The 16,982-nt window shown below is 37.2% G+C and overlaps 1 protein-coding gene across 1 annotated transcript in view; it reads left to right on the top strand.

The window, feature by feature from the left end:
- tbcd (tubulin folding cofactor D) overlaps window positions 1–16,982 on the top strand; it is a 259,836-nt gene that overhangs the window by 69,791 nt on the left and 173,063 nt on the right. The window contains exons 10-13 of the mRNA XM_059948764.1: window positions 165–316; window positions 1,498–1,558; window positions 10,183–10,257; window positions 16,457–16,551. Coding sequence (XP_059804747.1) covers window positions 165–316; window positions 1,498–1,558; window positions 10,183–10,257; window positions 16,457–16,551 — 383 coding nt within the window. The remainder of the gene's footprint in view (window positions 1–164; window positions 317–1,497; window positions 1,559–10,182; window positions 10,258–16,456; window positions 16,552–16,982) is intronic.

Raw genomic sequence — 16,982 nt, 5'->3', positions numbered from 1 at the left:
CCGCTCTCTTAAACTGACCAAGTCTCTCTGCAACCTTTCCATTTCTTCAACACTTCCTGCTCCTCCACCTATCTTGGTGTCATCCGCAAACATATACAGTGTAAAAAGAAGCAGCTTTTATTCTTAATTTTTGTTTAGAAGTCATGTTCTTTATATCTTTTTAGGTATCAACGTGGGAGCAGGTCTTTGGCTCTAAACTTACAAATGGCAGGCCAAAGTCAACCAATTAACGATATTGCAAGCAGAAAGAAAATGGAATTAAAAGCAGAGGATGATGATGATGATGATATTCCTGAAGAGATAGAGAATGTGATAGGTGCGTTATGATCAGTAAAATATATTATTATCTGAATGTTTGTTATGGACTGCCATAATCAGACATTTTAGAGCAGTTTGGTGCAGGCTTTTTTGTATAAATGAACAATATTTGGTTCAACATATAATATTTATGACTCTGTAATAATCACTACTATTGATCTACGCATTTCTGAAATGTGAGTGGAAGATGGAAATTAAGACGATTGGTTTTGATAGATAAATAGCAGGTTGCTGCTGAAATGATACCCTCAAAATTTAGTTCTTTAAAGTTGTGAGTACTTGAGGTACATGAGCTTAAAGTTAACATTTCCAAGCAGTACCCAAATGTAGGTTCATTAATTTTAGCTGGTTTGTTGCAAAGAACTTTCATCCATAAATAAGAAAAGACGAATTGTCAGAATTTACATTCTAGATTGCCAAATCTCTTTTGGAAAGATTTGTGTGTATGTGTATGTGGGTGAAAGAGAGCTAGAAAATTATTGGGTAAAGCACAATTTACCTGGACTGCAACGCCCAGTAGTTGAAGAATCCATTTCCTGACCTAGTCCATGCTTGCATACTCATACTGAGATATTGTAGGGTTTCTACAGGCCCATTGCAATTCTTCCTAATTGTACAATGCTTTCAGAATGAAAAATGAGAACTGTTGGTAAGCGAGAAGGAATTTTGTCTTATTTTTTTTTCATTGTGAAGGATTTAAGTGCTGTCAGTTGAAACACCTGTTTGAGAACTTGTGATATAATTGAGCTCTTCAAACCTTAAGTAGGTGAAGAATAAAGTTGTCAGTGCTCTTTTGAATAAGAAAACTATGTTAAATGAGATCAGCCAGTCTACTACCTTTTAACAAAATTACCAATTCACATGTCCATTGGAGAAGCTGAAATGCTCTCATTCATAATTTATGAGAATAGATTTCTTATAAATTTGAGGTGCTTCATTTATTGAAGGAAGTTTATCAGGCTTCTAAAGTCATTTGAAATTTAGAAGAACGCATATCCTAAAAATTTGAAGTGAAACAAGTAATTGAATACTCAACAATTCAGACAACATTATTGCCTTGCTGTTTGCATGATGAAATGACATTTTTTGCAATGCATTTTAATTGTGGAATCATCTGCTGCAAATAAATTAAAACTGCTGTCACATTCTACTTAAGGTTTCCTTCTGATCTTTTTCTAGAGCAACTGCTTTTTGGATTGAAGGACAGAGATACTATTGTAAGATGGTCTGCAGCAAAAGGGTGAGTAAATTAGCCCGTTTTGGATATACATTCCTTTGTCAATGCCATGTGCAGTTATAGAAGCTCCTATCAAACTTTGAACTTAACTTTGACTTTCTTTGTTGAGAATAAATGCATTGTATAGTTGACTCATAATAACAAGTAATGGAAACAGAGACTTCTCGTGCATCCAGTACTCTCTCTAATTTTTTTTTGCTGCTGTGTGGACCAACCAGTGCTTTGAGTGGGAAATTTTGATATAGCCTGAAAACTGCACAACTCTTTTTTTTTGTAATATGCATATTCTGAATATTCAGAATGAAAATTGAAAATTCTTACATTTTTGATTTTATTTATTAACTGAAGGGTATAATGAAGTACAATACAACAACGAAAAGTTGTCACATTTTGTAAACTTCTTTTTCATCTGTCTTTATTACAAATCCATTGTCTGTAAACACGGTCCAGATTAACTTTGCATTCAGATGAAAGATAGGTCTTAATCCTCATTTGATCATCCAAATGTTTTACTTCTAGTCTGTTTCTTGATTTACATTTGATTGAATTTATAAGACTGTATCCACATTTGCAATTAGTAATAGAAGTTTGAAATGTTCCAATTATGTCAAAAAGAATTGACAGGACTTCAAATTCTTCATTTCTAAGCACATATTTAGTTCAACATCTTAATTAAACCAGTCTTAACTTTCTTGGAAATGACAAATTTGAAAACACAGTATTGCTGTGATATTTTTGAGTCAATGCTTTTGTTGTAGTTTGTAATAGTAGCTGAGTAATTTTTAGTCAGTTGTACAACATTGTCTTTTCCAAATTCAAACTGGTTGTATTTACAATGGCAGCAGGGTCAAAAGCTTGCTATTCTCTTAATTCATCATCAGGAAATCTCTGATCCAAGTGATTACATACACATGGAATGAATCGAATAACAGGTGCGGCATCGACGTGAGAACTTATAGATGCAAACAGATCTTACACTTTGTCACTCCAGTAAACAGTATTGCCAAGATATTGTGACAAAACTTGTTAATTTTTGCTTTTTCATACTGCAGTACTTAATTTGTATTCGAACAGCTTTTCTGAAGGAAATTACTATGAGAACAATCTAATAAAACATCGTTTAGGACAGTTAATGCTTTTCGTTATTGTGGATTGGTCAAAATCTTCATGCAGTCATTGCTGATTGGATCATTACATTCATTAACTTGCTCTATGCAATACTGGATCAAAACCGTAATTCCTTATTAAAACAGTAATGTCAAATTGTTTTGACAGCCATCTTAACATAATTTCGAAGTTCTATTAACATATAAAAGAAAATCCCAGCTGTGCAGCTACAAAGATTAGGTGTTTGGGAACATTTCAATTACTATGTGGCCTCACAGCTTGGAGGGAACAGTGCATGTGTCATGCAAGTTTTGATTTTAACTACTCTTTATATGAGGTAAGTAAACATGCTTTTACTTTTGGGTTGTGGATAAAATCAATGCAGTAGATATGCCTGAAAATACTCAGACCATCTTTAAGAAAATGGTGTTTTAGGCTAGGGAGTTAATTAGAGAAGCTGACATTGCTCTCTTTGGAGCTGGAAAAGTTAAAAATTTTGGTTAGGTGTTACAGACATTCTTAAGTGCATGATTATGCTGTATCTTTCTTGCTATACTGGAGGTTCTCTCAATTCTATGATAGGACTCCAAATGTGGAATAACAGTGTAGTCCACTCCTGCTATAATTCCCAAGCATTAATTTTGCAAATGGCTGCTCAGTTCCTGTCTCATGTCAGACCTGCATAGGATCAAAGTCCATAGTTGTTATAGTGTACATTCTTAGCTTTCTGATTGTGGAATATCATGAACATTTTTACTTTAAAAGTAATTGCATTAATTTTGTTTATTTTTAAATGCATTTGAATGCCCTTGACAGCGTTGATGGAAGGAAAACCCCTACCCTTAGCTTTACTTTTTGTCAGTACCTGATGGCTTTGTTCCAGGGAAGGTGTCCCTATTTTCAACTGCTTGTAATCCAATACCTGCTGATGTCTCAATTCACCTCACCAAAGGCCTTCAGGATCTTGAAGCCTAGTGAAATTCGATGTACAGGTCTACATTATGTCAAAGTTAATGTGGGCATACGACATGGTTCAGGGAGATGCCCTGCATTATCATGTTGATTCAGTAGTGACTTTAGAAGATAGAAATCTACAACACATTACAGGCTCTTCACCCATGTAACCTACTCTAGAAACTGCCTAGAATTTCGGTAGCACATAGCCCTCTATTTTTCTAAGCTCTTAAAAGACCCTATTGTATCCGCTTCCACCACTGCCACTGGCTGTACATTCCATGCACTTACCACTTTAAAATGGGGTTTTTATATATTTTTGATATGGGAAAGTTTGCAGGATTACGGGTCCAGAACAGCTGTCTACATGGATGCATTTTTCAGAGCTGGTGTAGGCATGATGAGGTGTTTTTGTTGTGTCTTCTATGATTTTGGAAGACAATAATTTCAAAGGATGAAGGAGTATTTGAGTGTCAACCAAAAGCTTTTTGAATGCAGAACTGCAAAGCAACTTCAATTAAAACTCAGGACTATAACTATTTTCCCTCCACAGGACTGGTTATATGTTTAGGAATCCATGCAAACATTGCACTAGAATGTCCAGTTTATATATTTGAAGGAGCAGAATATATAATCAATGACTGTAAAAGTCAAAACAAAAAAAATCGTATTCATTATAGACCAGAAACAAGAGAAAATCTGCAGTTGCTGGAAATCTGAGCAACGCACACAAGATGCTGGAGGAACTCTGCAGGCCAGGCACCATCTATGGAAAAAAATGCTGTCGACATTTCAGGATGAAACCCTTCAGGAGGACATTGTAGAATATGATTTGATATGTCAGTGGATGAGTTTATTATCATGTGTTTGATGGAGAGGTTCCCAGAAGTAATTCTACTGCAGTATGGCAAAATGATATTCTATGTAAATGCTCATTTGGTCAAATGAATTGGTTTGCTCTTCAAGATAAAATATAATTGATACAGCACAACAAAATTGTTTGGAAGAACCGCTGGAGTTTACAACAGTATTAAGGGAAATCAGTAAATGTTTTAAAAAGTATAGGCAAAAGGCAGATAACTACAGGTCAGTTAGCTTAACATCTGTAGTCAGTAAAAACGCTTGAAGCTATAATTAAGGAGTAAATTGCAAGACACTTGGGTAGAAGTGGTTCCAGCAGGCAGACACAACATGGATTGAGGAAAGGCCAAATCTGTTTGATAAACTTACTGGAGTTCTTTGAGGATATAACAAGCACAATGGATAGGGGGGAGCTTGTGTATGTTGTATATTTGGATTTCCAGAAGGCATTTGATAAGATGCACATAGAAAGAGTTAGACAAAATAAGGTTGCATGGAGATAATTTAATAGCATGGATGGAGGATTGGTTAAGCAATTGAAGGCGGAGATTTGGCATAAATGGGTGTTTCTCTGATTGGCAATCAAAGGTGAGCAGAGTACCACTGGGGTCAATGCTGGGCCTGCAACTGTTTATGATATACATTAACACTTTGGAAAAGGAGACCAAATGTAGTGTATCTATGTTTGCTGAAGACACTAACTTCAGTCCAAAGCAAATTCTGCAATGGATGCAAAAAGTCTGCAGAGAGATATACACTCAGTGGCCACTTTATTAGGTGCTTCCTGAACCACACAAGAGACTTGTGTGTGAAAATCCCAGGAGATCAGCAGTTTCTGAGATACTCAAACTACTTTGTCCGGCATCAACAGTCATTCCATGATTAATGTTACTTAGATGCCATTTCTTCCCCATTTTGATGGTTGGTCTGAACAACAGCTGAACTTCTTGACCACCTCTGCATGCTTTTATGCATTGAGTTGCTGCCACATGATTGGCTGATTAGATATTGCATTAACATGCAGGTGTATAGGTGTATCTAATAAAGTTGTTCCGGAATTCAGAAGAATGAGAGGAAATCATACAGAAACAAAATTATGTTTGGATAAGACGGAGGCAGGAAATTTGTTTCTGCTTGGTTCAAGGAGAGGCTAGAACTAAGCTACACTCAGGATTCAGGCGAATCTGGGGATGCTAGTGCCCATGATGCAGCTGGCTGAGTTTATGACTTTCTACAGCTTTTTCTGATCCTGTGCAATGACTCCTATGTACCAGAAGATGATGTAACCAGTTTGAATAGATCTTCAGAGATATTGACACTCATGAATTTGAAACTGCTTGTCCTTTCATCTTCTGATTCCTCAATGAGGACTGGAGTGTGTTCTCTCGACTTCCCCTTTCTGAAGTCCACAGTCAGTTTGCTTGTCTTACTGACTGTTGAGTGCAAGGTTGTTATTTTGACACCACTCAACCTGCTGATTCATCTCACTCCTGTACACCACCTCATCACCATCTGAAATTCTGACATCAAAGGTTGTTTCATTGGCAAATTTATAGATGATGTTTGAGCTGTGCATAGCCACATGGTCATGGTTGTGGAGAGAGCAGAGCAGTGGGCTAAGCACATATCTTTGAGGTATGCCAGTGTTGATTGCCAGCGAGGAGGAGATGTTATTTCTGATCTTCACTATGACTGTGGTCTCCCAGTGAAGAAGTCAAATATGTAGTTGCAGAGGGATGTACAGAGGCCCAGTTCTGGAGCTTGTTGATTGGAAAAGAAGGTATGATTATGTGGAACATTGAGCTGTAATCAATTAACAGCAGTATATTTGTGCAGTATATTTCTTCTGTTCTTCTGTTTTGTGTGCAGCATTGTTGTCTCTAGTAACTCTGAAGGCACAAAAAAGAGTCTGGCTTTATTCTTTACATGGCTTTACTCTTTAAACCTATAAGTGTAAGTTACCAGTACATATAATCAGCATCTTTGAAGGAGCATAGAGAGTTGAAAGGCCAAACAGTACTGTACTTAGAAAATTGCAAAAGTACAAAATCTCTCACAGTTGGATCTGCTAGATGTGGTTGGAGTTCTCCATTGTTCTTCAGGAGGTGGATCTATTCCTCCAGTATGATGATGCTCTGAGCCTTGAAATATCATCTCCAGTTTATTGGGCTGGCCTTCTGTTTGTGGCAATTTTAACTAGAAATCAGAGTAGAAAGATTGGGAAGTGCTTTAATGTCATGATGTTCTTGATTTCTACTAATCTAGATATCTGTTGTTGAGTATGCTGTGTGTTTGAGTGTGTCTTGTAAACTGCTGTTTAAAATGTAATAATGTTGCAGATAAAGCAGACATTCTCCTGGCAATTCAAATTATTAAATTTCCCACCTTGTGAGTTCATGGTATTTCTTGTGTCATTGGTCTAGCTGATGTTCTTATAGAACAGTACAGCACAAGAAGTGACCCCTTGACTTATGATGTCTCTGTCAAACACAGCACCAAAATAAACTAAATTTCTTTTCCCTGCACATGATTCATAGTCCTCCATTCCTTCCATATTTATGTGTCTAAAAATCTCTTAAATGCCACCATTACATCTGCTTCCATGCCACCCTTAGCAACCATTACATTCAGAGAAGAGCATTGACGTGCCACTATCATCTGCCGTCTGTGGCTCTGCATGGCTTCTTCCTTATTCTTGTACCATTTATGATTCCTGCAAATTTTATGCTGTTGTCAGAACATTGGAGTTAGGGGAGTGAGTGTAGGCTTTACTCATCACCCTTGTGCCTTTTGCCTCTTGTCATCGGTGAAAACGCACTTACTGCTCTGTTGTGGCCATTGTTAGTTGGTCGTTTAAGGAGAACATTCCAGACAACAAAGTCAAGAACTGGCAACCATGATCAAATTAATGATAATAGGTAGTGACTCTGTGGATCTTCCCTTTAGTGAAAGTGTGACCAGTGAAACCACACTTGGTTTCTCAAACTGGGACCATATCAAAAACACGCGTGGTGGGATGGAGATACATCCCTACCAAAGGAAGTGTAAGGCTTTGCTTCCCTCCACTAGCATGGAGGTCACTCTTGGGCAAGGTGGAGCACCTGCTTAGCCCCCCCAATCAGGGTCACCTGAAGCTATGGGAGCCGGTGATGGATGGTCACGTGAATAGCTGGAGCACATCACAAGTCCTAGTTATGCGACCACTGATGCCAGGCAGACAATATCTGAAGAGTATTGATAATGGTTGGGGTCACCCGTCTTGTAAAGACACTGCCCAGAAGAAGGCAATGGCAAACCGCTTTTTAGAAAAAATTTGCCAAGATCATTCAAGGTTTTAGAAAGAACATGATCATCTACATCAATGACATGGCACATAGTGAACAATATCAAAAACATCAATCTTGCTGCGCAGATGTGTTGTGAAGAATTTCTAGACACTGCCTGCTATCTTCAAGCATTGTGATTTTATTTTCTAATTCCACTTTTAAATATTATTTCAGTCATGAATATTGCTAGTTAGACATTTTGATTCTTTGCAAAGTGAATGATATAAAGCCCCCATGATAATATTTTTACTTTACATCTCACTGTGATTCCATTGCACAAAAGTAATTATCCTTAGACATTTCATCCTTTTTAAATGCCCTAAATAGGACCTGTATTTTGTTTGAATATAAAATTATGATTCACCAGATATAAATCACATAAGTGGGGCATATGTTCTTTAAGAAATCGCCTCCATGGTTTCCTTCTGTTTAAAAGCTTACAAAGCTGACTTTTGTGTTCGCAAACATAGTTGCTGCCTGAGGTCACAACTGCTTTCTCATTTGTCTATTGCCTAAGGGGAAGCAGATGAGCTTTGTTAAAAGTTCTATTTCTGAAGGAGTCACACAGTCTAAAATGGAGATGAGCAGAAAAGGAAAGTGGAAAGTGCAAAAAATGGAAGGTGAATGATGAATTTGAAGGGAAATTCAGTGGAAGGGGTTGTTGGAGCATGAAGGATGGAATGGGCAATGAGGCTGCAGCATATACTGTGGAATAATGTGATTGGAATCCATAGTGATTGGGCCACTGGCATAGCAGTCGCTTTACACCAGTCATCTTATGTAAAGATATTTACATAATAAAATTTTAATGTTTATAAATCTTTACAGGTGCCCCACATTGTGGAAATTTGACCTTAGAGAATTCATTGATCAGTACCTAATAATGTGAGATATAGAATAAAATTTGCTCTAGTCGTAGAATTTATGCAAATAAAAATGAATAAATTAACACACATTTATTTTGTGATGCATATGCAGATGCTGCCGCTTCGTGTTACAGGAGATCACAATATAGACCGATTTTAGGACATAGCCCTTGTGTAATGTGGAGGCCTCCTGCAATGGGGTATCAGACAAAATAAAGTCGCATGTTCCATTGCGTGGTCTTCAGTCTTTGCTCTACTCCAAGTGAGCAACAAAAGCTGTCGGCCATAAATTTTTGATCCAGTTTAAGTTGGTGGGTTGGATATTTGAGCTGTACATATTGATCTCTTCACATGTGATATATGTTAGAAAAATTATATTAGCATTTGGGTGATTTTCCCAAGTCTAATCTTCACTAGAAATTGGCAGCCATACTACAAGAGATGCTCAAAATGTTTTCCCATAAAATTATTCATAAAGAGGAAACACATTTTTCCAAATTTTCCATCAAAATTTGAAGCTTTATTTTGAGATTAGTTTCACAACATCAGAGGTACGATTGTATCTTTCCATTCTGTTCATAAATTTCTTTCTCTAAAAATGTCTAGTGTAGAAAGGCAGGTTTGCAACTTAATAAAGCGCATTTTGTTACTTGGGACATGCCAACACACTTTACTACTTATTTTTGAACTGGTGTTGTAGAAGGTGAATGGAGAAATTAAAATGCTATCCTCTTGTGAAAAGTATTTCAGTGTTTCGAGAGACTAGGCATCCTGACTCTGGAATGAAAGAGCTTGCTTTTACTTGGAGCTTCATGACATAGAGTAACAGCAGATTACATAAATGATGAGTAAATTTGCTCATGTATGTACTTTATCTTGATTGTTCTATAGAGCTCTCTTTTTGTATTTTAATAGCCTCATTTGTTTGTCATTTGTTTGTTTGTATATGTGCCCATCACTCAGATGGGCACATATACACTTTGATAACAAACTTCAGTATTGGTCTGATTATGTATTTAAATACTTTAAGGAATTTTGTAGACTCGTTAGTGCATTAAGGAGTTAACTGCATGTCCTCTAAACAAAATTAAGCAGTTTATTTTACTAATTTTAATGGTGAATGTGTTCTCTATTTTACCTTAACTTTGCATTGTATAAAGGACATGCTCTATTGAGAGCATAATTTGTATATATACTTGTATACAATGAAAAGAACAATCACATTTGGACATCATGATAACGTAGTGGTTAGCACGATGCTATTACAGCTCAAGGTGTTGGAGTTCAGAGTTCAATCATGGCATCCTCTGTAAGGAGTCTGTATGTGCTCCGCTTGCAATGTGTGTGTTTCCTCCCATCGTCCAAAGACATAGCAGTTAATTGATCATTATAAATTGTCCCATGATTAGACTGGGGTTAAATTGGAGGTTACTGGTGGCATGACCAGAAGGGTCTATTCTGCATCTGTAAATAAAAAAATTTAATTAAGGTCTAATTTTTTGCTCTGTTTTAGTATAGGAAGAGTGACTGGAAGATTGCCAAAAGAACTTGCAGATGATGTTGTTGGATCTGTGCTTGAATGCTTCAGGTAATGATTTGTTCTGTCATGTTTCTGTTTTTTTTTGGCTTTGCATTTAATGACATATCACCATTCACATTATATAAACTCTCCAGTAGCTACAGTCCTTATAACTTGACCTAATTCACCTAGTGATTCAAAAGAAGTTCAAAGCCTAACTAGAGCCAGATGTTTGCTTGGGCTAATGATGCAAACTTGGTAAAGATGATGACTGAGCCTGCATTTGTATGTCTATAACCGGAGAAGAATTTCATAGCTGGCAACGGTGTGTAAAATTTTAATGTAGACTGTCTAAGCAAGCAATTACATTAAAAAGGATCTAGTGCTTTCCTAGCATTTATAACAAATAAACTCCTCTTGAGCTTCCAGTTGAGTACTGGTATCAATTTTAACTGACATTTTGATGACAAGCTTCGCCACCTACATCAGGGATGATGCCTGGGCATGTCGAGTCTGGTGGTAACCTCTTCCTTAATGTCAACAAGACCAAGGAGATGGTTACTGACTTCAGAAGAACTCGCACCACTCATACTCCCCTTTATATTGGTGGCACAGCAGTGTAAGCTGTTAGCACTGTCAAACTCCTGGGAGTGCATATCACATACAACATCTCATGATCCCAGAACATATCCTATGTGGTCAAGAAAGGTCATCAACACCTCTACATAATGAGGAGGCTGAAGTGAGCTGGACTATGCACATCCATACTCACGTCATTCTGCAGATGTGCGGTAGAGAGCATCCTGACAAGCTGCATTGTGATTTGGTATGGAAACTGCACTGTGGCGGACTGGAGGGCTCTATAATGAGTGGTCAAAACTGCCCAGTGTATCACCAGCCCCAGCCTACCTGCCATCAAGGACATGTGTACAGAATGGTGCTGGAAAAGGGCCAGTAACATCATGAAGGATGCTACTTACCCTGCTCATGGACTGTTTCTTCCAATTCCATCAGGGAGGAGGCTATGTAGCATCCATGCTAGGACCACCAGGACGCAAACACAGTTTCTTTCCCCAAGAAGAAAGACTGATCAGCACCTCCACCCAAAAACTCCACCACTATTATTATTTCCCATCAGTTACTTTATGTACAGTCTAGTGTCATTTTATGGACATATAACCAATCTATGTTTATAAGCTATCTTAAGTATTTATATTTATTTTGTTTTTTTGTGCTACGTTGAATCCAGAGGAACAATTATTTCATTCTCCTTTACACTTGTATACAGAAAATTACATTAAGCAATCTTAAATCTTGAAAAAAAGTTGTATGACATTAGTGTTATACTTTTTTATGACATGCTTGCAGTTTTTGGTACTTATTTAATGTAGTTTCCCTACATATATATGTATTGTGAGTTATTTTAGAATTATTAGCGTGACAAGCAATCATTGTTTTCCCAAAAACCGGTTGACTTGGTGCCTAGCCATCTTTCAACACACCTAGAAATTAAATAGAAGATTAAATAGCTGGAGGCGTCAATAACATTTCTGCAGAAAACCTGCCTAACTAGAACTGAATACCTAAAGTCCAAGGAGAAATGGGCTGGGCTGTTTTATAGTCTTTAAATCTTGTTAGAAGCAAGGCGTGGAAAAAATCTGTTGGCCATATTACTCTCTTCTAGCCATAGATTGGCCAATGTGAACAAGATCAAAGGCATAATTTTAATTGGTGTTTTAATACCTGTTAATAAATGGTCTCAATCACGTGTTCTAAATTACTTCTCTGAGCAAGAAGGGGTAATATTTGTTCTGATGTGTGGTTCACCATCCATTCAGGTCCTTTGCTTACTCTGCATGTTGGTGGAGAAGTGATTGTTTACATGTAGGTAATAATTTAATATTCAAGTGGATTATTTTCCTTATTTATTTTATTGGACTTTTTTCTTTACTTTCATGATATTTATTGATGCTATTGGTTATTGTTTAGTGATTCAGCTGGTAATATTTCACTACTGAATAGTATGTTTCTGGATGTGCAGATAATTCCTGCTTTGATAGGTCTGAAAAAGCCTATCAAACTGTACTGGGCTTTCTGGATAAAAAAACTATCCATGATGGAATGTAAGCGCAACACACAAAATGCTGGAGGAACTCAGCAAGTCAGGCAGCATCTAGGAAAAAAGTACAGTCAACATTTTGGCATGAAACATTGACTGTACTCTTTTCCTAGATGCTGCCTGGCCTGCTAAGTTCCTCCAGCATTTTGTGCATGTTGCTTGAATTCCCAGCATCTGGAGATTTTATCTTGTTCATGATGTAACATGAACTGCTTTAACTTCCTTTGGACTTACAAGCTACAGTGCCTATAAAACATATTCAGCCCCCCCCCCCCAGAAGATTTCATGTTTTATTGTTTTACAGCATTGAATCATAGTGGATTTAATTTGGTTTTTTGACACTGATCAACAGAAAAAGACTCTTTTGTGTCAAAATGAAAACAAGTTTATACAAATTGGTCTAAATTTATTATTTATTAAACACAAAATAATTGATTGCATAATTATTCACCTCTTCAAGTCAGTATTTAGTAGAAGCACCTTTGGCAGAAATTATAGACTTGAGTCTGTGTGGATAGGTCTCTACCAGCTTTGCACATGTGCACTGTAATTTTTCCCCATTCCTCTTCACAAAGCTGCTCAAACTCTGTCAGATTGCATGGGGTCATGCATGAACAGCCCTTCTGAAGTCCAGCCACAAGTTCTCAATTGGATTTTGGTCTGGACTTTGACTTGGCCACTCCAGGACATTAACTTTGTTGTTTTTAAGCTCTTCCTGTGTAGCTTTGGCTTTATGCTTGGGGTCATTGTCTTGTAGGAAAACAGATCTTCTTCCAAGTTGCAGTTCTCTTGCAGACTGCATCAGGTTTTCCTCCAGGATTTCCCTGCATTTTGCTGCATTCATTTTTACCCTATACCTTCACAAGCCTTCCAGGACCTGCTGCACTGAAGCATCCCACAGTACACTTCATGGTAAGGATGGTGTGTTTTTGATGATGTGCTGTGTCTGTCAAACATAGCATTTAGTCTGATGGCCACAAAGCTCAATTTTGGTTTCATCAGACCATAGAACCTTATTCCAGCTGACTTCAGTGACTCTCACTTGCCTTCTGGCAAGCTCTAGCTGAGATTTCATGTGAATTTTTTTCAACAGTGGCTTTCTATTTGCCACTCTCCCATAAAGCTATGACTGGTGAAGCATCTGAACAACAGTTGTTGTATGCACAGTCTCTCCCATCTCAGCCATTGAAGCTTGTAACTCCTCCCAAGTTATCATTGGTCTCTTGGTGGCCTCCCTCACTAGTCCCCTTCTTGCACAATCACTCCATTTTTGAGGAGGCCTGCTCCAGGCAGATGTACAGCTATACCATATTCTTTCCATTTTGTGATGATCGACTTAACTGTACTCCAAGGGATATTCTGCGACTTGAAAATTTTCTTGTATCCGCCTCTTGACTTGTGCTTTTCAGTAACCTTTTTGCTGAGTTGCTCATAGTATTCTTTTGTCTTCATGGTGTAGTTTTTGCTAGTATACTGACTCACCAGCAGTTGGACCTTCCAGATAAAGGTGTACTTTTATGACAATTCAAACTCCTTGACTACACACAGGTTTCCAAAAACAGATCTTAATTTAACTAATTATGCACCAGTGATTATTTGGTATGTTATATTGAAGCGGTTGAATACTTATTCAATCAAGTATTTTATGTTTTATGTTTGAAATTAATTTAGATCCCTTTGTAGAGATCTGTTTTCACTTTGACATGAAAGAGTCTTTTTCTGTTGATCATTGTCAAGAAAACCCAAATTAAATCCACTGTGATTCAATGCTGTAAAACAATAAAACATAAAAACTTACCAAGGGGGTGTGAATACTTTTTATAGGCACTGTACATACTACTTAAAATACCTGGAAGTCATCACATCCTTACTACAAGATTTATGTACCATTAGCATTTGTTTTCCTCCTGTACATTGGTGAGACCCGTTGACAAAATTGGGAGACTGATTCATCGAGCACCTCTACTCCATTTGCCAGAAGCAGAACTTTCCAACGGGGAATGCTTTAATTTTGATTACCATTTCTGTTCTGGCATGTTGGTCCATGGCTTCCTCTTGAACTTAGATGAGGCCACCCTGAGGGTGGAGGAGCAACACATCTTCTGTTCTGTCTACGTAGCCTCCTTCCAATAATTTTTTCCTTCTCTTTTTCTAATCCACACTCTGACCTTTTATCTCTTCACACCTGCCTATCATTCTTCCACCCCCCCCCAACTCCCGGTACCCCTCCTTCTTCCCTTTCTCCTATGGTCTTTTCCAGCCCTCCTTTCCCATGCACCTGGCTTCACTTATCACCTTCTAGCTAGCCTCCTCAAAGCCCCCCCCCCCCCCCAACCTTTTTATTCTGGTGTCTTCCCCCCTTTCCTGGTCCTGAAGAAGGGTCTCAACCCGACACATCAACTGATTGTTCATTTCTAAGATGCTGCCCGACCTGTTAAGTTCCTCCAGCATTTTGTGTGTGTTGCTTTGTTTTCCTTGTTTTTCCACTTAAAAAAAGATTTTTCCCCTCAATGTTTCTAATGATACAAAGTACTCTTATTGTGTAAGTGGTTTTCACAGATATTTTTAAGTAATTCTACTATAGTGTTGTGCGAACATTGTTACAGAGCTACATATGTTTAATGCAAGTTCATTATCACAGAATAGCTACAGCACAGCAAGAATCCAATTGGCCTGAAGAAGCCTTCCAGAGTCTAATTAAGAGCAGCTCATCTTGTCTCACTCCGTTAACCTCTATTTACAGCCCTGAAAATTCTTTTATTTATATGGAACATGGTTTTTCTGTTTGAATTGAATCTGTTACCCATGGCAGTGAATTTTCAGACACTATCCATTTGTTGTATAACAATTTTTCAAGATGCAATGTTAGTTTATTATTAAAGTACATATATATCACCAGGTACAACCCTGAGATTCATTTTCTTGTAGGTATTCACAGTAAATACAAAGAACACAATAGAATCAATAAAAACTGCACACAACAGGGTGGATGAACAGGCAGTGTACTAAAGACAGTAAACTGTGCAAATGCAAAAGAAAGAAAAATAGAATAATAACAATAAATAAGGAATAAATCTTGAGAACATGAATTGTAGTGTCCCTAAAAGTGAGTCCATTGGTTGTGGTATCAGTTCAGTTGTTGGGGTGAGTGAAATTATCCGCTCTGGTTCAAGAGCTTGATGGTTGAGGAGTAATAACTGTTCCTGAACTTAATAGTGTAGAACATGAGGCTTCTGTACCTCCTTCCTGATGGCAGCAGTGAGAAGAGAGCATGACCTGAATGGTAGGGGATCCTTGATGATGGATTCTACCTTCCTGCGACAGTGCTCCATGTAATTGTGTTCAATAGTCTGGATAGATCTAGCTGTGATGGACTGGGTTGTATCCACTACATTTTGTAGGATTTTACATTTAAGGGCATTGGTGTTCTATTGCCAGTCCATAATGGAACCAGTCAGTATACTCTCCACTGTGTATTTATAGATATTTGTCAAAGTTTTTAGATGACATGCGGAATCTATGCAAAGTGAAAGTTTTGGTTTCATTTTGGACTAAGAGATTAAACCTTCTCATGGATGTAACTGTTTTATGGTTGTGAGATTGGGATTTATCCTTTTGAAAGTATGAACAAAGAGCAGCATTAACTATAAAAGTAAATATAATTTTATATGTTGAACATTATAAATTACAGTGTTCATGAGGGGGCTATTTGGTCATTGACTTATCAAGTAACATTTCAATAGCCATATCATTTCATTGATCAAATTGTAGAATATTACAAACACTCCATTATTTCAATTTAAACTAAATTTATCAGATTCCTGATCTGGCTGAGCTTCTTAATAATCTTGACTTTTCATCTTCAGTTCTTGAAAGGTTTAAAATAATATTGTTGTTTAACTATGTGATCTTGAACTGCATTGTTTTAAAAATAATGTTCTTAACTATCTTCTTCCTCAACTACTTCAAATTGTAATGTTTAATATTTTTGCATTTTTCTTTGCTTACTCATTTGAGATATAGAACAGTAATTCTTTTTTTCTCCTTTCTTAGTTTTTCTAGTTTAAGTAAATACATCCCAGTTGTATAAACTGTTATCCAGTCTCTGATATAGATTCATTGAAATATTGCATAAATGTTTTATTACAGTTTTCAGGAAACAGACACAGCCTGGCATGGTGGATGTCTTGCACTAGCTGAACTTGGTAGAAGAGGATTGTTACTTCCTTCTCGGCTTTCTGATGGTATGTAATTAGACAGGTACTCCTTTTCATAATAACAAAAATGTATTGGCCTAGAAATTGGAATGTGCCTGAAAATATGTGCAAAAACAGGCAGTACTAAAGCCTGTAGGATAGGGTATTGTTTTGCTTGAGGCCATTGACTACTAACCTTGCATGAACATTAAGTGTACAGTCCCCACCATTGTGTACAGTGGTTACATCGTGGATTAGTGAATTGGGTAGGGTGACTAGAGTTGCAAATTTTCAAGGATTTGTAGATATAATTCTTTGACACTGTTAAGACTTTGTATATGAGAATAGAAGGATCATAATTAAAGGAACATATTGTTCTTTTAACATTTTATCTATTTGGGTTCTATATCACGTATTAAGTCAGATGGCAAAATATTTATACTGATTAATTTGTTTTCTTATCTGTTGCCACAGGGTGT

The sequence above is a fragment of the Hypanus sabinus genome, chromosome 23 (assembly GCF_030144855.1).
Source record: "Hypanus sabinus isolate sHypSab1 chromosome 23, sHypSab1.hap1, whole genome shotgun sequence".
In the NCBI taxonomy this organism is placed as follows: Eukaryota; Metazoa; Chordata; class Chondrichthyes; order Myliobatiformes; family Dasyatidae; genus Hypanus; species Hypanus sabinus.
The sequence above is the reverse complement of the archived record's forward strand: the minus strand, read 5'-3'. Positions and strand labels throughout refer to the sequence as shown.